This window comes from Sciurus carolinensis, chromosome 9 (assembly GCF_902686445.1).
Source record: "Sciurus carolinensis chromosome 9, mSciCar1.2, whole genome shotgun sequence".
Lineage (NCBI taxonomy): Eukaryota > Metazoa > Chordata > Mammalia > Rodentia > Sciuridae > Sciurus > Sciurus carolinensis.
Genome location: NC_062221.1, coordinates 107,412,412 through 107,434,405, shown reverse-complemented (window position 1 = coordinate 107,434,405; position 21,994 = coordinate 107,412,412). Strand labels below are relative to the sequence as shown.

Below are 21,994 nucleotides of genomic sequence, written 5' to 3'. Positions count from 1 at the left end.
TATAACATGACTTGATGAATTCATATATCCTAATCTTCCATTGAGAGAGAGGGGTTGAAGAATGTTTCCATAACTTTCAGGATTTCTGCAGTGGTAATGGTGTAAGTTCATTAATTCAGTTGTCTGATGTGAAAAAGTAAAATAACATACTTGAGTGGTGTCAAGGGGAAGGGAAAAAAGCATTCCACAGACACTTTTCCTTAACTGAGTTTATTTCTCTGTTCAACAAAAATAAATAAATAAATAAATAAATAAATAAATAAATAAATAAAAATAAAATCTTGCCTGATGTTCTAACAGTATTTGTTCAAAAAAAAAAAAAAATGAAGTAGTAAGTGTGTTTATACAAAAACACAACCAATACAAAAAAAGAAAAAAAGGGAACAGAGGCAATACTTATCTAGCTTATGAAGAAGAGAAAGAACATCCTTCTACAATCCTAATTGAAGCTTCAGGCATCACAAACTTAACTATCCCACTATCCTATGAATTCTTATTTTAGAAGCAGCTGGTCTATGGTCTTAATTTTCCTATTCAAGAAAACCAGGTTAGAGTTTGGTTGCTGTTGATTGTAGAACTCTCTCTGCTCAGTATGCTTTTATATCCCATGCCACTGTGTTTACACATGGTGTTTTCATTAAAATCCTACTCTGACTTCATAAAGAATTTGTTGTCAAGCTAAAATTTCATTAAATAGGAAACTGGCATTTCAGGATAATTTGGACAGCCTTCAAAAAGTGGCAAAATTCTAGCCCTCATATTAAACATCTAAGGATCCTTCAGGATTTTACTTTCATTGCTTTTTTAATGATAGAGTTTATAATTATCTGAATTCTGCCATTATAATTATACATATTAATAATACTAGCTATATTCTTGAGTGCAATATTCTTGAAGCTATTCAACAGAAGTATCCTTCAAATTTTCTTTTTTTATTATTATTAACAGAAACAACATACTTTGCTATTAATTCATAAGAATATTTGGACAATATACTTCTACGGCATGAAAATAAATAAGGATACATGATTACAGTTCATCTGAGATGTATTAAGAAGTTTCTAGCACAAGGTTAATCATTCTATTTTCTTAAAAAGCTCCTTTTCAAATGCCTATGGTAGTAAGTGCACTATATTTCAAAATCAATTTTCCATTTTCTTTCCTTAGACAGAACACAATTTCATTTGGTCCCCATGCTAAAACTATACTTCCCAACATTCCTTGGAATTAGGATGGCCAATGTGACTAAGATCTAGCCAAAAAAATGTGTGTGAAAATGATGTGTTTGCATCCATAAAAGGTCATGCCTTGATGTCATGTTCCTCTGAATACTCTGCTGTACAGATAACACACTTTGAAATGGAAGACCAATGTGATGTAAGGAACCTGGTTTGAACACTTGAAACAGATTAAAACCTATCTGCAGAGCATATGCTGACAAGAATGTTTACTTCAGAAACAAGCCACCTATCTTGTCAAAGACATTATTATTTTGGTCCTTGACAAGGCAATGTAAACAATATTTTACCTAAGGTGATAACTGAGAAAGGTGCTTATCCACTGGAATGACCTTAATCAAGAGTAATAAACTTGCTAAGTCAAGCAAGTGTATCCCTGGGTCAACAAAGCACATTACAATCCAAATATAAGAAATATCACAGTGGAATCAAGCATTCCCCTCATCTATCTTAATTTTTGTTTTCTTACACATTCACTACTAACTTCGTGTATCTGCAATCTAGCCATACAAGCTTTACAAACAGATGGGTTTCTCACAGACTTTACCTTCAGCTTGATTTTGTGGATGCTTTCTTCTCTTTGTTTCTATAATGACACTAGTATCATACCTCATCACACCTAGATCCTGGGATCTCCCTTTCTAAATTCTGCCTTAAGCTGACAGTTAAGCTTGCCATATCTTACTACACAGCTTAGATATGGATAAATTTTCACATAGGCTTTAGGGATTAGTTTAGACTTAAAAAGTAAAATCCCTTCTCTTTTAATGTGCATGTTTTCATATGTGCATACATACATTTACAGTGACTAGAAATATCATAAGATCAAGCTATGCCAGTTATGTGCATGCCTCTCTGGAGGATCTTTATTGTAAGATGCTGGTCTACTGAATATTCTTGATTGGGTTTTTTGTTTGTTTTTGTTGTTTCTGGTTTTTATTTTTTTTAATTAAAATATTTTTTTATTTTTACAAACATTTTGATTCATTGTACAAAAATGGGGTACAACTTTTCATTTCTATGGTTGTACACAATGTATATTCATGCCATTCATGTAAGCATACATATATATAGGGTAATACTGTCTGTTTCATTCTGTTTTTCCATCCCCACCCCCTCCCACCCCTTTTTCCTCTACACCATCCAAAGTTCCTTCATTCTTCTCTTCCCCCCACCACCCCCCCATCATTGTATATTGTCATGCACTTATCAGAGAAAACATTCAGCCTTTGGTTTTTTGGGCTTGGCCTATTTCACTTAGCATGATATTTTCCAACTTCATCCATTTACCAGTAAATGCCATAATTTTATTCTTCTTTATGGCTGAGTAATATTCCATTGTGTATATATACCACACTTTCTTTATCCATTCGTCAATTAAAGGGCATCTAGGTTGGTTCCACAATCTAGCTATTGTGAATTGAGCTATGAACACTGATATGGTTGCATCACTATAGTATGCTGATTTTAAGTCCTTTGGGTATAAACTGAGGAGTGGGATAGCTGGGTCAAATGGTGGGTCCATTCCAAGCTTTCTGAGGAATCTCCATACAGCTTTCCAGAGTGGTTGTACCAATTTGCAACTCCACCAGCATTGTATGAGTGTGCCTTTTTCCCCACATCCACGCCAACACTTATTATTGTTTGTGTGCTTGATAATAGTCATTCTAATTGGAGTTAGATGAAATCTTAGGGTGGTTTTAATTTGCATTTCTCTAAGTACTTGGCATGATGAGCACTTTTTCATATATTTGTTGATCACCTGTATATCTTCTGTGAAGTGTCTGCCCATTTCCTTAGCCCATTTATTGATTGGGTTATTTGTATTTTGGGGGTAAAGTTTTTTAATTTCTTTATAAACTTTGGAGATGAGTGCTCTGTCTGAATTGTGTGTGGAAAAGATTTGCTCCCACTCTGTAGGCTCTCTTTTCACATTGCTGATTGTTTCCTGTGCTGAGAAAAAACCTTTTAATTTGAATCTACCCCATTTATTGATTCTTGCTTTTATTTCTTGTGCTATGGGGTCTTGTTAAGGAAGTCTGATCCTGGGCCAACATGATGGAGATTCGGGCCTACTTTTTCTTCTATTTGGTGAAGGGTCTCAGGTCTAATTCCTAGATCCTTGATCCATTTTGAATTGAGTTTTGTACAGGGTGAGAGATAGGGGTAAGTTTCATTTTACTGCATATGGATTTCCAGTTTTCCCAGCACCATTTGTTGAAGAGGCTATCTTTTCTCCATTGTAAGTTTTTGACACCCTTTTCAAGTATGAGGTTACTGTACTTATGTGGGTATGTCTCTGTGTCTTCTATCCTGTACCATTGATCTACCTGTCTATGTTGGTGCCAGTACCATGCTGTTTGTGTTACTATTGCCCTATAGTAGAGTTTAAGGTCTGGTATAGTGATACCTCCTGCATCACTCTTCCTGCCCAGGATTGCTTGGGCTATTCCAGGTCTGAGACAGGGTCTTTCTCTGTTGCCTATGCTCATCTTGAATTCCTGAACTCAAGTGATCCTTCCACCTCAGCCTCCAGAGTATTAGGATTACAGGATGTGCCTCCATGCCCAATTTCTATTGAATATTCTTAAAAGATACCAGATTATTTTCTTTTATTCTCTGAAGTTTGTTATTGTCATTGCTACGTGCTCACAGAGAAATATGTGTTTTAAAAATATTACAATTTGTGAAGATTTATTATTTTAGCCAAGGGCTATATGTGATAGTGTTTTATAACACAGTCACCAAAAGGTCAAAGAAATTATAATTAAGCAAATAAATTATAGCAATATGGCATAATGCTTAAGAATACAACCTCTGCAAGTTTGAGCCCCAGCTCCAGATCACCAACCTATGTGACATCTTTCTATGCCTCATCTTCCTCACTTAATGATAAATAAGACCTTCCTGAAAGGAACACTAGTATTAGTAAATAAGCTGATTTTCACAAAATGTTTAAAATAGTACCTGGGACATAGTATTCTTTTGCCTTATAGGTTTAAGGTAAAAGAAAGAACAAGAGAGGAAGGGAGTTTTATAAGGAACAAACCTGATTATAGCCTAGTTAAAATCATGCAAATTTGTAATTATGAAATAATTGTTTTACAAACTGTACATTCAGAAGAAGGTAAAGAAAAGAATAAACAGGAGAAAAAGAAAGAATCAACAGGTTTGTGGGGGTGCTTTCCCTGTGCTTGTCTCTGAAGGTGACTTTCTGGGAAAATGTATGTTATTGTCCCTTGAGCTGTGTATGATTAGTTTCTTCATCATACACAGACAAATTAGGAAGGCTGCTGTGGTGCCCAGAAATCGTCTGTTAAACAAAGTCAAAATTAATGATAAAATTGAGTTCCCTTTGTGTTTGATTTTCATCTATCTGCACTCAATTATAAACGAGCTATCAAAGAAAGCTACCCATTAGCTGTTAATTCATAATGACTTCAGAAAGCAATCCCTATACTACCATTGATATCTCACTGACAACCTCCTACTCTCTGTAGAGCTTTAGTTGAAAATGAAAACAGAAAAGCAAACTACATAATATAAGCCACTCCTTAGTCAGAGTTTTGTCATGAAAAACTCCAATGCACAGAAATCAATTTTAATATAAACAAGCTATGATTTGACCTATGTATTTAAAATACAACTATTTTTATCTTTCATCATGATTCACTGTATTTTAAGTAAAAGTAGATATATATATAGTAACAGTATGTTCTAGATTTCTATTTCATTGTGTCAGGTGAGTATTCTTCAAAGTTTGAGAAAATTTTCAGTGAGAAAAATGTCTGAAACAACTGATGTGAGCTTTGCTCTATAAGAAACACCATCTAATTATTAATTTGAAGTAAGAGTGATATCATCCCATAACTGGAACTTTCTCTCCTCACAGGACTAATATAAATGACTAAACATTCTGACTTCTGGAATACTTAAATCTATTTAGTAGTCCCTAATGAATTGATTCTTAACTATAAAGTAAATGAACTAGCACTAATATAAACAGGTGATTTAAAGAAATATTAAAACAACATTGGGTCTTGATTTAAAATAATAATCCATAGATTTGTGTATATCGGATTTACTATATCTTTCTTATAAAAATAAAGGATATGTAATTTTAAAATAAGGTCATGTGATATTTAAAAGTAAAATAAGAAAGGAGGGTTAGGAGACAAAGTAACTGCATAAGACTGGATTGTCAAGTAGTTATTCTAATTGTACAATTTACTTTCTGTTTAGCTTTCTAACAAAAGAAAATGGGGCACCATGAGATAAAAATAAGTTATCTCAAATCTTCAAGATAATGTCAAACTCTATTAGAAGTTTGTAAACAGTATTGACAATAATCTTTGAATAACATGTTATAAAGAAAATGATAATACTCCTTAAAACAAACTGCTTTCCAAACCAGTATTTATTTGGATCTTTTCTTACCTTGATGTTAACAGAACTCTGCCAATGAGCAACATATACATGCTTAAATTCCAGGAATTCAACATTACCAATAAATGGTTTTATAAATTTCTTTTACTTTCTGTATAATGTGCCCATACAAAAATGTCTCCAACAGTGAAATGCACTTACCTGAGGGTCACTATTCTTTCCATTCATACATAAAATAGGAAACACTAAGTAACTCTTATGAATCAGACATTACTTGGTCCAAGGGGCACAAAGATGATTGAAACTCTGACTCTGCCTTCAAAAATTCACAGTCTAAAAAGGGATCAATTGATAACTGATCAGTTATAGGCATAATAATAGATTGCTCTATAATTGATACACATTTTGGTCACAGTGAGTGAAAGGTAAACAGGCTCTAGGAGACTGGAGGAGAAAGAAAAAATTAGTGAGGGGAAAACAGAGGTTGAGATTATGAAAAATGTCACCAAAATTATTTGCACATATCAAACATTTGGAGTCTGTCCAACTACTAAAACAGGGAAAAGTCATTCTAAATAAAAGGACACTGTCTTGGCATTTGCTGAGACAGGAAGAGCATCATGTTTGCAAAACTATAAGTAACTCGGTATGGACAGTATACTGGATGAAGACTAGACAGAGACATATCCAGAGGCCAGAGCATGGAAGGCTCTGCATGGCAAACCAAGAGGTATGGAATTCATAAGTGCCAGTATTGTTCATTTTTTATTTTAAACAGATATGTGTTTAGGTATATCATAAATAGGAAGTCAAATCTTCAAACATGACAAAAAATGTGCTTTATTATTTTAAGTGAGTGTGAGGAAATTTGAAAATGGACCAAGTTACCTTTTTGTCACATGTTTTGAAAGTCTCAGCAATAGGTAAAAGAAGTTGGAAGAAACTCAGCACAAAAGGTTTAAAGCAGAAAAATAACATAAGCAGATTTTCAGTCTTAGAATGATGACATAAGCTGTAACATGAAAATGGTCCAGGGTATGTGGGGGACGAGAACCAGAAAGAAGAGTTAAAAAGATATGGCCACTTCAGCAAGAATAAAAAATGAAATCCTCTGTTAGGGCAAATGGCAGTCAAATTTTTAGAAGATCAAGGATAAAGATAAAATCAAGTGACTACGTGGATAAAAGGTCAAGTAAATGTAAAGGAATAAGATTCAAATCAACATCAGAATTTTAATTGGTAACATGTAAATCAAAAGTAGAGCACTTTCTTAAAGATGTTGCGAGTGAACAACAGTGAATCTAGATTTCTAAATAAATAAACTTTAATCCTAGATTTAAATAAAATGTATAATATTTCAAGCTATCTCTAAAAGAAATTCAACAGAATATGAAATAGGAAAAAATACTAATATCAAGCTACAAAAAGAATGATTTATGACAAGTGTGAGGCAGCAGCTAGTATACAGCAACATGTTAAACTTCATGTGTGGCACAACTAAAAATGATAACTGAGAAATGCAGAAGACTGAGACTCTATCATAAGCCATGCTGCAGGTGGACTCATTTATGAACTTCTATGAAATAGGAATGTGAACATGTGAATTCAAATGGTTCATAATGGTAAATGAGATTGGTGTTGTTTCATAGATATATGTTCAAATAAAGTTTGTCATCCTGCTATTTGGGCTAGTTTATTTCCTCTTTTATCATTAAGTAAGAGCAGAAGAGGATAAAACCAATAAACAGGAGGTGAAGATATGAAAAACATATGTGATAATATTTTTTTTCTTTCTAGGTATGTTGACCATATAAAAGTAAATCAGAGTGGATTCATGAATCATTTAAGTAACTAATATTTGTCTATGGAAAAAGATACCACTTCCAGTACATTTATACACTCTAGAAGAAAGAGAATAAATATTTGTAAGAAAAAAAAAATGTCATCAAGCATCAAAGGCCTGAATAAAACAAGAAAGCCCAGGTTAAAGAATAATTAGTCTTTATTGAAAATTATAAAGTTTATTTTTTTAAGTAAGAAATGTTGAAATTACGAAACAATACAAGCCAGGCACAGAGATTGGCACACGCCTGTAATCCCAGAGGCTCCGGAGACTGAGGCAATAGGATTGCGAGTACAAAGTCAGCCTCAGCAACTTGGGGAAGCCCTAAGCAACTTAGCAAGACCCTGTCTCTAGATAAAACACAAAAAAGGGCTGGGGATATTGCTCAGTGGTGAAGTGCCCCTGCGTTAATCCCTGTACAAAACAAAACAAAACAAAACAAAACAAAACAAAACAAAAAAAAAAAAAAAAAAAAACCTCAATTGTGTGATCTTGCATGTTTTCAGAGTAAAAAATCTCTTAAAATAGATTCAATATTTTATTTAATCTCCTTATACATATAACATCATTATCAGTCAATAAAAGTCAAACTGACTATACTGTATGCCACATATACCTGTACGATCTTGCTTGACTTAATATTCCATCATCCCATAATTCACCCCAACAACTTTTTGTTAATCAACATCCTCCAACTCCTTCAAGACAAAGTTTATGATGCAAATCTTCCCATAAACCCTTAATTTTCAACCTGTATCCATTATTCTTCTCCTTCTTTCTACTCCCCCCAAAATCTCTTATCCATATCCTCTTTCTCTGACTTCTTTATTGGGTTTTTCTTGGCCCACTGAAATTTGCCAAAAATAAAGACAACCAAATCACAAAGAAAAACCTACATATTCCATTTACTTAGTCCAGATTTTCTCTCAAAAAAAAAAAAAAAATACCAGTTTCTTCTCCTATTCCTTATCAACCACAGTATATTTGAAAAATACCTGTGTTTATGGAGAATTTTCTTAGAGTAAACTATACATTCAAGGAAAAGCATTTTAGTTTTTCTTTTCTTAACACACATCCAAAACAGTACAATGCTTCAAGTATGGAAAATATAAGATTAAATTGTTGAATAAGATATTAAGAAAGAAAAAGAAGAAAACTAGATAAAGAAATTAATGCAGACTAAGCTTAAAAAAAAAAAAAAAAAAAAAGCAGGGAACAATACTTCCAGTTCCTCACTCATTTCTCTAGGCAAATGGACTTACTCTACAGACTGGCAAATAGACTGCCTTAGAAATTTACACACTTATTTTGTTTCCCATCATATTATAGCAAGTTTAGGGGTTCGGGGAGGAAGGAAGAAAGAAAAATGAATCAATTAACACTTTATTCTCATCTACAGAGGGGAGAACATTTTCTAATATCTTATTTAGGTTCATTAACATTCATATTGTATTTTGCAAATACAAAGAATTATCACCACTGTGGTAAGGGAAAGTGCATCTAATTCTAACTATGCATTCTCCCACAAATTAGATGTTTCAGGGTCTTAAAGGTTGATTAAGTTGAACTATGTAACAAATGAAGTGAATAAAGAATTTTCTGTAGGTCACAGAGAAAAAAAATTTTTATCACATATAATAACATGTAAAGACATCACAAGCAAGAAATAATCAGTTTGAAATCCTATAATCATTATATACTGTGAGAATATAATGACCCAACTACAGCACCAGAATCATAAAATATTCTTCTACCCAGCAGAGAAACTTGTTCTTCCATGTAAACAAGGAGATTTTGAAGTTTGAATTAAAAATGATAAATTTTCCCAGGGTTTCTTTTCTCACCCCAGCAAATACCCATTGAAATATGTAACATCAAGATGCACAAGGCAGCAACAGAAGACAGAAAAGACAAGAAAACACAAAGTCCAATAAATTTTTGGAACTTGAAAAGCAGTTGGAGGGATAAGGAACTAAGTAGAAAAAGACAAACCTATAATCTGACATTGTAGAGGAAGAACCTGAAGAGAACTAGCTAATCTGTCCCTCCCCTCTTAAAAAAATAAAAATAAAAAACCTGAAAGATTCAGTATCTGGAGACTGCTACAACCACTGAGGAAGGTAAGATTCCATGTTAAAAATATGGGAGATGAAAATTTGTGTATCCCTTCCTACTACTTCCTACCCCTCAAATAGAAGATAAGAAGTTCATTCTTGGCGGAGGGAGGGGGGAGATAAATTAGGAAGTTTCAGACCCAGAGACAATAAGAAATCAAATGGCAGAGGAGAATCATATTTATGAAAATAGGCAGGTGGAGTCCTCATCCACTTTCCCTGTCCTTATCCCAAAACAGCAAAAGCAAGTATAAAGTCCCCATTAAATACCTATTCTACCCACTCTCTGTCAGCTTGGGGAAAAAGTAAATGAATTCAGAGAAAAATTTTTACCCTGTGCCATCAATATAAGATTAGGCTCATCTTCTGACCACCCCACAATAATGCTCACCAGAAACCAAGCATCATCAATGCACAAGAGTTTTCATTTGCTTTTTCCTACCTCATTTGAAAATATGACTCTATAACCATGAAGAAAGAAAATATGAAAGAAATAATTTAATGTGAGGTGGGCACAAAAACCTAAAAAAAAAAAAAAAAGAAAGTAAATATCTATATTTTCAAAGAGATAAAAATACCTTTGGGCATTTAATTAAAACAGAATCTATTCAAAAGGGAAAGAAATAGCACCAGAAATTTTTAAAATATGATTACTAATATAGAAGTAGTTGGAAAAAGAAAGAGTGATCACTCCAAGTGACAAAGTCAGAATGATGGGCACCTTAGAAAAACATAAAAAATACCTACAATATTGAATATACAAATATTAGAAATTCCCAAAACAGTGAACAAATAATATGAAGATAAAGAAAGTGGCCAAGATATGACACAAGAAAATATTCTAGAGATGAAGAACAAAGTGCTTACCAGATCAATCTTTTTAGGGAAGTAATTAGAAGGATACCTGTGAGAGATTTTGGCGAGGGATGAGGCGTGTTGCAAATGTATCTGTCTCAACCTTATTCCAGATCTCAATAATTAGTTTTGCTTTAACAATTTTATCTCATTACCATTGCAACCCAGACTCTCTCCACAAATTATCTCTCTCCTTTCTATTCCAGGAAGGTACCTTCAGTATTGTTTCTCACAACCTTTGAAAAGGAAAGTTGATAGTTTCCACCAAAAGAATTAAAAAATATGGCATAAAATGATATGTTAAATGTAGGACATGGTTCAAGTTCTACTTTGTGTAACTTTCTTTCCTCTTCTTTTCTGTGTGAACTCTTAGTCTGACTGACAGCATAGTATAAAGTAGAAAAGCAGGGCTGTGCTGTCAGAAATACATGAATTCAGGTCCAGATTCTACTCTACCCTTAATCTCTTTTCATCTTAAGTTAGTCAACTTAAGACAAAAATGCAATTACCATACCTGTTTTCATAGTGTTATATAATTAAAACAAATATGAATGCAATCCTAATTTTTTTCCTGCATGTTAAATTACAAATACAGGTATTAGGCTTTGTGTTCCTTTTCTACCAATCAATTGTGTAAAGTCTAACTACAATGTATAATCAGAAAAGCAATATGATCTACTATGAAATGAACTGTATCCTCCCAAATTCATATGTTGAAAATGTTAACCCCTAACATGATCTCTTTGGAAATGAGACCTTTGGTAGTTAACCAGGTTTAGGTGAAGTCATGAAGTTCATCCCTCATGATGGATAAGCTTAGTGCCTTTACAAAACACACCAGAGAGATTTGTTTGTTTTTGTGGGGGTAGTAACCAGAGCCTGAACTCAGGGGTACTTGATCATTGAGCCACATCCCCAGTTCTACTGTATTTTATTTAGAGACAGAGTCTTACTGAGTTGCTTAGCACCTCACTTTTGCTGAGGCTGGCTTTGAACTCCGGATCCTGCCGTCTCAGCCTCTCAAGCTGCTGGTACTACAGGTCTGTACCACCACCCCCAGCCACACCAAAGAGTTTACACATGTGTGGACACATGCATTCTCTCCCTCCCACACCCTTGCCCCTCTGCAATGTGAGGATAGAGAGAAGAACTACAGTCTAGAAGCCAGGAAAAGAGCCCTTAGAACTCAACCATGCTGGCATCTAGGACTCCCAGACACCCAAACTGTGAATAAATAATTTGTATTATTTAGGCTGTGGCAAACTGAACTTTTGGAAATGTTAAAGGGTTGGTATCAAGAAACCTCTGCTTTAGTCCACTTTTCCTGCAGATTGATGAGGTAAAATTAAACTACACAAATATCCTAAACACTAAAAACCAATTCTAAATATCCTTGCTAGTCATTTAGAATCATAAAAGGCGACAAAATGGGAATTAAAAGAAAACTAACTCTTCATAGTTTGCCTCCAACTCCTGACCTCTAAAAAATGAGTCGCATTTTTGCTAGTAGGACAGGCCTGTTTTTTCACCCAGTTCTCTGCCAAGGAGGCTGGACTATGTGGACCTTATTTACAGGAATTCTGACTTACCATTGGGCTAGGCCAATACAGAGCCCCAGTAACTGATCAGGGAGAGAGGGGGAATGAGGGAGCAGAGTAATTTCTCCACTCTGGCTCCTCCCCTACAAAGTTACCCTGAGTTAACTGTGATTCTCACCAAAGCTCAGTAGTCCTCTAAGGATGGCCCACTCCTTTTCCACTGGGTTTCAAGTTATTAATCCTTTGCTTCTCGGGGCTTAGACATGGTTAAAATTTAGATGCCTTCTCACCCTATCCCCCTCTGAACAATCTTGTGGTTTCCCCTGCACACTCAACTTTGAAAATAGCCTTTTTGAAAATAATACCTATTCAAACTGTCCTATTTTGAGCATGCCATTTGCTTCCTGTTGGGACCTCGATCAATACACACTTTTACTCAGGCTGCACTTTCAGGTTAAAATATCTTTTTTCCTTCTATCCTCTGATCAACTTCTAAACATGTTACCAAGCACGCTGAATATTACTGCCCCTCTGTAATTTCTCTGTTGCCATCACAGAATAAATAAACCATTCATTCATTTTTTTGCTGATAGCACTTTATGTTTAAAATACACACAGATACAGACACCGACACACACATTATAATGCACTACAAGCATCACAGATCAAGGACATCACCCCACACAAAGCAGACACTTAATAATAGTGACAAACTGCTATGAAACAACTGGGAAAAGTTTTTTTTTTTTTTTTAAATATAACAATATTATTAAAAGTATACATTTTAAAATAGTGAACAAAAAAAGCATTAAAATCAGCTTGGCTTTGTATGTAAAATAAAAGACTATTTCAAGAAACTAGTCTTCTATTCATCCCAATATCTTTATAGCATAGAATGTTTAATTTCCCTTATGATATTATTTTATTTTAAAATTTTTGTTTGAAAAACTCATTTTTAAACTTTTAAAAAAATGAGACTTTTATATAACCACATAAGAAGTTAAATGTCCTTTTTTAGAATATTCAATTAAAAATATCAGGTATTTCACAGAGAAAATAGCTATTATCTCAATGGTAGGTGATGGTTCTTTTTTATTAATGGCTACCAGATAAGTCATAAGAAGAATTCTCAAGTGAGTAATAAAGGTCAATCCCTTGTGGACTGAAACAAATTTTCAGGTTCAATTTAAAGTAAGATTTTTAATTACAAAGATAGACTACCTAGGGACAACTTCAGATTGAAAGACCAAAAACGTCGTTAGTTGATTTTTTTTTAATAGAGAATTTAACTCCTCCCCCAAAGAAAATCTGATATACCACTTTCCATAAGAGCATAACTAATTATATCATTATATTAATATTATAATAGTATCTAAATATGTCCTTATCATTTAAAATGTCTAAAGACTATGGATATTATTTTAGGTCTATCTTTAGAGTTCATTTCCTTCAGTGTAATTTTGAGAGAATAATAATGATGAAAAATCACAGAATAGTTTATGTGATATTTACTGAGTGTTTCTTTGCTGCTAAACATAGATTTTAAAGGACAGGTAACAATAAAAAAGTCATTTTTTAAACCATCAATTTTCATTAAAATAAATAATTTGTTTTAAAAGCATAGTATATAGTACATAGTGTAATAAAAAAGCTATAAAATATTTCAGTTTGATTGGAAAGGCAAATGCATAACAGTAATTCCCCATGTATTCCAATAATCATTCATTAAATCATTCATTAAACCTAATATAGGTTGAGTATCTCTTTTTTGAAGTGCATGGGATGAGAAATGTTTGAAGTTTTAGATTTTTTTCAGATTTTGGAATATTTGGGAAGAGGATCCAAAATGAAATACCAAATTCTTTAATGCTTCATGTACACATACTATGAAAGTTGTTATGTACACTATTTTTAATAATATGTGAATGAAACAAAGTTTCATGGTATGGAATTTTCCACTTGCAGCATCATGTCAGCATTCAAACAGTTTCAGATTTTGGACCATTTTAGGTTTCAGATTTTTGGATTGGGGAGGTTCAACATGTCCTTAATTATTTTACCATTTGTACAGGAAAAAAACATATTGGGATAAATTCATTCAACATTTAAGTTAAAAAGTATGTAAGGTTATTCAGGGCTCATAAAATTTTCTAAAGGCAGAAAAAAATTCTGCAACATTTTTGAAAATTAGTAAATTCTTTTCTAAAATAAAGAAACATTAATAAAAACAATAACTATTTCATTGCCTGACAGTTTTCACAAATCAGGCCTTATAAACTATAGAAGAATGAGGTTATTTGATATGTGTCTTTAAAACTAAGCCAAAAATGGCTTTAACATTTAATAACTAGTTCTTGAGTATCTTCTCTGCCAGGCACTATTCTTATAAATGAGAATATACAGGGTAGTAGCAAAAAAGCAAAGGCCCTGCTCTTGTTAAGCTTACATAGATAGAGAAAAAGAATTATTTATATTAAATTTAAATCCCTCTTACTGTATATACTGTAACTATTTTTTCTCTTTTTCAGTTCAGACTAAAAAGAACTTTGGCTGCCATCCCATGTTAAATTGTCTCTTTACTCCATACAATATGCTTTCTTAGAGACTATATTATGTTTGGCAATGTTTCAGTAATTTTCATATAAACTTAAAATTTAATTATTTGTAAAAAAAATAAAAAACAAATCTTTTAAACCTGTAACACACACAATGCATTTTGATTTTAAACATACTTTGTAATTATATCAATACTATTAAATAACAAAAGTCAATAAAAATAATTCAATCATAGGATCCATCATGATAATTATCAAAGGAAGGGAAAAACATACAGACATGAAAATATGAGCACAGCTTAAAATCAAGTAAATGTAAAAGTCTTTAGATATATTCCTATGTAACTAAAAGCCAGAAATCTGTAATCCAGATTTTGGAACCTGCTAAGCGTGCCTTGAGAAAAAAGGGTAAACCCAGTGTTTCTGTTCTGAATGCAAAACCATATCACCAGCCAATGCACTGGGAGTGTGCAGGATGCTCAGCCTGCCTCTCACACACAGGCACTGAAAACAAAACCCTCCAAGTCAGAGGGTAGAAAGGGAAAGAATGAGAAAAAGCAGGTCCCCAAAATGCAGGGATCCAAAATAGCATCCCCTCTCACATCCATGTGAGTCATTGTAGTATCAGATTACCAAGACTGTCTCTACAGGTAAAAATCCTTTTCAAATTTGCGGACTTGAAGATGGTGTCCATCTTTGTATAAACTTTACGCTTTTTTTAAGTTATACTTTTGCAATTACTAAAGCTTAGTTCTTCTATATCACTTCTTATATAAAATTTCTGAACATCTGATAACACAACTAAATCTGGTATCTTACCAGGTAAACAGTTCTAACCTAACACCTTCCAATTTATTGATGCCCTCTCTTAAATTTTCCTGATTAGACATTAGACTGCTTCTCCTAACATTATCATATATAAGTTAGACATTCTACTATTTTAAAATAAACTATGCAAACAGGATAAAAACAAAATGATAAGCTCAAGTAAAAACAGAAGGGAGGAGCATACCTTTAATTTGGATCCATGAGGTACCAGTAGAGATTTATTCTGCTTTGGTGGGATGTACAGCTCCCATTTTCCATAATCCATTTTTTTATATGGGTATGAAAATGGATTCCAACCATCTAAAAATATAAAAAATGATCAGTTAACAGCTTGCAAATTTTAATAACTAATAAATTTCAAGTAAAGCATAAAATACTAATTGCTTACACAAAATCAAATTGTCTGAAATATAGTTTTCTAAGGCTGTACTAGAGACTTAGAAAAAAGTGGTCATTCTAAATTTATCTGAAAGTTTGCTTTTTTGCTTCCTAAAATTAGACAGAGATTATAACATTTTCAATTGTTCTTTCAACTTTGTGATACTTCTGTCATTAACTAGGATATAAAACAAACTAATAGGTCCTTTTTTTAAGTAATACCATCAATAAAGAAAGGTGATACCAACACTAAAAGAAATGCATTCTAGGCATCCATGGTAGGGAGGAAAAAAAAAAAAAAAAGAATTGAAATCATATGTACCCAAATTCGAAAGAGTGTGACAGAGCTCAGTTAAAATCTAAAGAAACACCTCAAGTAAGAAAGTTGGAAATTATATAAACTATAAAAGGTGAAGGAAAGCTGTACTCTAAATCCAAGTAGAAAGCCAAAATAAACAATGACCAATTCATGCCCACAAGAAAACTTAATATGGGTGGCATTAAAAAACAGTGCACAAAGGGCACATTATTGAATAAATGATGATGGGACAGTTGGTTATCCTCATAAAAAAATAAAATATATCCATATTTTATAATATATCTGAAAATTATTTGAACATGGATTATATTTAAATATTATCTACAGAAATATATCTATAATCTTGGGTTTTAAAAGGAATTTTTTTTAAAATCAAGACACAAAAGAAACTTTAAGGAAAAGACTGATAAGTTTGACTACTAAAACTATAAGCATATCTTCACAGAGAAAGAGATCAACAAGGCCTGGCTCAGTGGCACATGCTTGTAATCCCACTGGCTCAGGAGGCAGAGGCAGGAGGATCTCTAGTTCAAACTCAGCACAGCAAAAGCAAGGCACTAGCTCAGCAAGACCATGTCTCTAAATAAAATACAAAATAGGGCTGGGGATGTGGTTCAGTGGTTGAGTGCCCCTGAGTTCAATCCCTAGGACTGAAAAAAAAAAAAAAAAAAAAAAAGAGAGACAGAGAGATCAGTAAGACACTCTATTAACAGGGTAACAATCTATTAACATTGTAAAAAAGAAACAGCATAGAAAGTATGCAAAGAATATTACAAGTCAATGAGAAAAAGGCAAACCAATGGAAAACTGGACAAAGAATATAAGGACACTTCAATGACCAATAAACATATGTAATGATACTGAAGTTCACTTTTAATCAGGGAATCAAAACTAAGAAAACAATGAAATGTCATTTTCCACTCATTGCATTGGCAAAAACTCAGCTCCAAAATATCAAGCAACCACAAGGATATAAAACAATACCGCTGCTGAGTGTATAAATGGAGAAAAACAATTTAGCATTATATACCGAAGCTGAAATTATGTTAACCCTGTGGGCCAACATTTCTATTCCTAGGTAATAACCTAGAGAATTCTCACAAACATGCCCAAGAAAGCATTCAAAAATATCCACTGAAGAATGATTTGCAATAACAAAAAACTGTAAGCAATCAAAATTTAAATCACTTGCAAAATGAGTAAATACCTTACAGTATAATTAAACCACAGAATGCGACACAATAGTACTAAATTAATGGATTTGAGTGAATATATCAATATATACAAACATCCAAGACATAAAAGTTAATTTGAAAAGGAAACAAGAGTATCATTTATATGATGTTCAAGGAATATGCACAGAGTAATGCTTACAAGGACATATAGTAAAAATATTAAAACATAAATGGGAATTTGAAATACCAAATTCTAAAGCTATTCTCTCCAGATAGAGAAAAGGGAAAACAAGAAGCTTCAATAAGTCTATGATATTTTATTCTAAAGGTGAGTGGTGTACACCCAGATGCTTATTACATCACTTACCATTTGCTTATGCCTAAAATATAGTTTTAAAAAAACACAGTCTTGTAACACACAGTTATTGACTGACATTAGATATTCAGTTGAGAGATATACAAGCATCAACAAAACCTTTTCATCCCATGACTTCCTCCTTGACAGCCAACTCTTCCACTTCCTGAGCTCTAAGGATCTCTACTCTCAGTCAATCTGAAAGATCAGGGTAAACTGAGCATTAGAAGTAATATTTAAACAAAGATCCTCCTATATGTTTCCTTGCTCTCCAGCATGAAGACAACCTGAAAATGTCTAAAGGTATTTACCTTTAGGAGCAACCCAACAGAATCAGTGTCACTACTACATAACCTTCCCCTAAAATTTCAAGTACATCTCACCTATGTATGCTATAACATTCCTCTACCGAAACTGAGTTTAATATATTATTAAAGAAAGAAAATTGAACAAAAAAGTTTAAAACAAGAATATCAATCAGGTGTGGTGGCGCGTGCCTGTAATCTCAGCAGCTACATAGGCTGAGGCAGGAGTATCACAAGTTCAAAGCCAGCCTCAGCAAAAGTGAGGGACTAAGCAACTCAGTGAGACCCTGTCTCTAAATAAAATACAAAAAAATGGGGCTGGAGGATGTGGCTCAATGTTCTAGTGTCCCCGAGTTCAATCCCTGATACCCAAAAAAAAAAAAAAAATCTGGGTATGATAACCCTATATACATTTACCGTCTTTTTATGAAGTGTTCATGAAGTATCTTTTTTCATGAAGTGTTTATGCTAAACACTTCAGGTAATTAATAAACTTAATACAAGCAGATTTGTTCTTGGTTAAACATGAAAATAAAAAGTACAGTTATTAATTAATTTTTTCATTAAAATGGTACTTTGTCCATATGTAGGTTCTCCTAAATAGAAAACTAAAATTAGTGTTCAAAATAAGTCATCTCTCAATCAAGGTTATATTAAGAAAAAGTACACCAAACTCAATACTAAAATTTATAATGGAGTATCCATTTAAAATTGACCTATTAATAAGCTTTTGTTAGCTGGGCATGACGGTGCACACCCGTAATCCCAACTGCTCAGAAAACTGAGATAGGAGGATCTCAATTTCAAGATCAGGTTTGGCAAGTTAGCAAGACCCTGTCTCAAGAAACCAAATGGAAAGGATTCAAGATGTAGCTAATGGTAGATCACTGCTCTTTCATTCAATCCCTAGTACTACCAAAAAGAGAGAGAGAGGGAGGGAGACATGTTATTACTTTAAAAGAGAAACTTCAATGATATGTGAAATTTGTAGATAAAAAGAGCTATATTACAGCAATGTAAAAATGTTTTGGAGTATCAGAACAGTTCCTTAGTACATCATCATTTGAGTTTCAAGATCTATAAAAAACAATTATTATTATTTGTGTGAAGAAAAAATACTTCCATTAAGTCGTATTTTCCTTTTATAATATCCATATATTACAATTTCCATTATAATATTACAATGATTTAAAACTACAAAAGCAAATGTAGATTATTTGTAACTCCACATTGTAACTCCTCAGGAACTTCACTTAACACCTCTACTCCTCATAGAAACTCAGGTGTTGACTTTCACTACAGATCCTTTTAAAACTAGCCTTTAAAGAAAGATTAAGAACATCCTCACATGTGCGCTAAAAGAAAATTCACTCCACCATTGATCATAAGCAAAGTAGAACACACTGAAGATTTCAAACAGGTAAGAGAAAGGTGTGCAAGCATATATGCATGAAACTATTTGACATTTCTGCAACAGTTTCTCCCCCACATAAATTGATTTTGCTTTTAAATAAAATCTAAGAAGGCAAACTAATAAGTTAATAGACATATTTTAGAGAAATGTACATCTGGTGAATTAAGTCATGTGACTATTCCTGAATTTTGCTGAAAAAAACTAAAAATAAGGCAATAATGCTAATAATAAGCAGTTCTAAGACATATCAGAATACGTCTAAAAAGTGTACATTTAAAACCACTATGCAAAGCTTTTTTCATTTCAATCCTATCTGATTTATATCCTTAGTACGCATAACAGAATTGATTTCATGAAGTACATAATGTAAATAGTTTGTATCACTATGCAGGCCTGAGGGCAGAACCAAATATAATCAAAAATAATGTGATAATTATTTACTTCTCTACCAAGTACAGAACTATCAACTCAAGATTGTCTAGTTTTGTAGTTTTTAAACTTTAGCATCAGATCACCTGAGGTGGTTAAAATACATTATTGGGTCCGACCCTGCAGTGATTTTGGTTTGGTAGATCTGAGGTAGAGTCTCAGAATTTCTAATACCCCAGTGATGTTGGTGTTCCTGGCCTCTGAACTGCACTTCAGAAATGATTTTTGAAGTTGAATTGGTGAGTTGGTGTGCTCAGGTGTTCTCTACTTAGAGGTTTGTAAGTGACTTTCCAAATCAAATTGAATTTAGACTATCAAGTAATATTCTTAATCGACTGGTCAAAGAAATTCTGATACAAAATATCATTAATAATTATTCAAGGAAAATACTGTTCACATGAATTTTAGCATTAGAAGGGTTAGAAAGCCCAGGGATACAATCAGTGAAATACAGATTACAGAACAGATCTGAGAGATTTAAAATTTAAGTATATTAACATAGAGAAACAAAAATAGACAATTTGAGCATGAAAAGACAAAATATATTAAGACCATGACTCGAAATATAGTTACTAGTGTTTATAGATTATGTTTTCTGTAATACTCTCACCAAAAGATTGCCTGGTTAAAAAGTATCACAAAATAAATAAAATTTGAAGGTTTCTACCTAGAAAAATGATATAAAAGTTTTTAAAGGTTAATATATTAACTCACATTTCTTTCTCATTTCTCATTACAACATAGACATTGCTAGCAGTCAATGATAGGTACTCCAAAAACAACATATGCTTATGAGGGCTAAAATAAAATCCACTCCACTTAGTTTTGATAAAATTTTAAGAACATGTTTCCAATTTGCACAAATTATTCTATTGCAACATCTTATCACCTATTTGAGGTTTACTGAGTGAGGATAATCTACATGTTTCTAAAGCAAACAGTATAATAGGCATTTTATTATTAACAGGCTTAAATTCATCATATTTGAAAATGCAAAAGATTCTATTTGTCCTTGGACTCAAAACCAGCCGACAGCATTTAGATCAGAATATGGAAAAGAAATGATGAGTGATGCATGATTTAATATTAACTGCAAATATATATTTGGCACAGATGATCAAACATTAACTAAGGTCACTGCATCAAGTGAACAAACTCTGTTGTTTAATCCCATACCTAACAACCTTTTTCTAATGTAATCATCCTCACATAAATATCTAAAATGTCATTCTCTTTAAATAGTCCCAATCTATTTCATTACAGTAGAGTACTTTCCAGCAGCCCTTAGTCACCTCATTTCTGTGGAGTCTTTCGAGTTTAATATAAATTTTTCTTATGCATAATGGAAATGGTTTCAACTTAAGAGCTAGGGATTTAGCTCCATGTTAGAATGGTGTTTTAGCATACATGAGGCCCTGGGTTAGATTCCCAGTGCAGAAAAATGCCAGGGGTTGTGGGTGGAGAAAGAAAGACTAACATGAATCACCTTAGTATGGAAAGCCTTCTTCCACTTCTCAGGAAGATTTCAGTGCACTGAAGAGCATAGTCTACACTTGGGCCAATCCCTGCTACAGCCTGGCCTCTCCAAGAAGTGAAGCATGATGTTTGGCCAATGAAGCAGGCAGGAATAATATAAAACTAGAACTCAGTCATATGGCAGAGGCAGATGTCATTTCTATCCCATCTAATAGATGTCCCTCACATCATAACAGTTAATATTTGGGATATCACCTCTTAGAAGCAAGTAAATACTCTCCATCATATAATGTTATTTAAAGTGTTCATATCATATAAAATTTATGAAAGTTATAATGCAGCATGCTTGCAAAGATGAAGTTTCAAGGTTTTACTCATGTCAACGAAGAAGATAGTCACAAGACCAAGATTGGAAATTCCTATGAAATGGCCCTTATTCAGGATCAGAGGACCATCACACTCTTTGGAAGGTAGAGGACAAGAGTCCTTTCTGATATATACCCCATTACTTCACAGTCTTCTCTCTTTTCCTTCAGATAATTCTTCCCCTCCATTGTGCACAAATTACCCTTCTTTAATTTCTGCTGGTAGCTTGATGATCACATTAAGATTCTAAGGGGGAATTCCTGCTAACATATATCAGTTTAGATTAGGTGTGCTTTTCAAGAACAATCTTTAGAGTATAGCAATAGTTTCATAAATTCAGAACCAATAAAGTAATATCTCATTATTTGAAAGAACCATACTGCTTAGTCTTATATAAATTTCTAGAAATTAGGAAATAAT

The 21,994-nt window shown here is 33.1% G+C and overlaps 1 protein-coding gene across 1 annotated transcript in view; it reads right to left on the bottom strand.

Annotated features, from left to right (window-relative positions):
- Positions 1–21,994, bottom strand: part of Gbe1 (1,4-alpha-glucan branching enzyme 1) — a 260,442-nt gene that overhangs the window by 155,348 nt on the left and 83,100 nt on the right. The window contains 1 exon segment of the mRNA XM_047565518.1: positions 15,542–15,657. Within this exon segment, the coding sequence (XP_047421474.1) occupies positions 15,542–15,657 (116 nt within the window).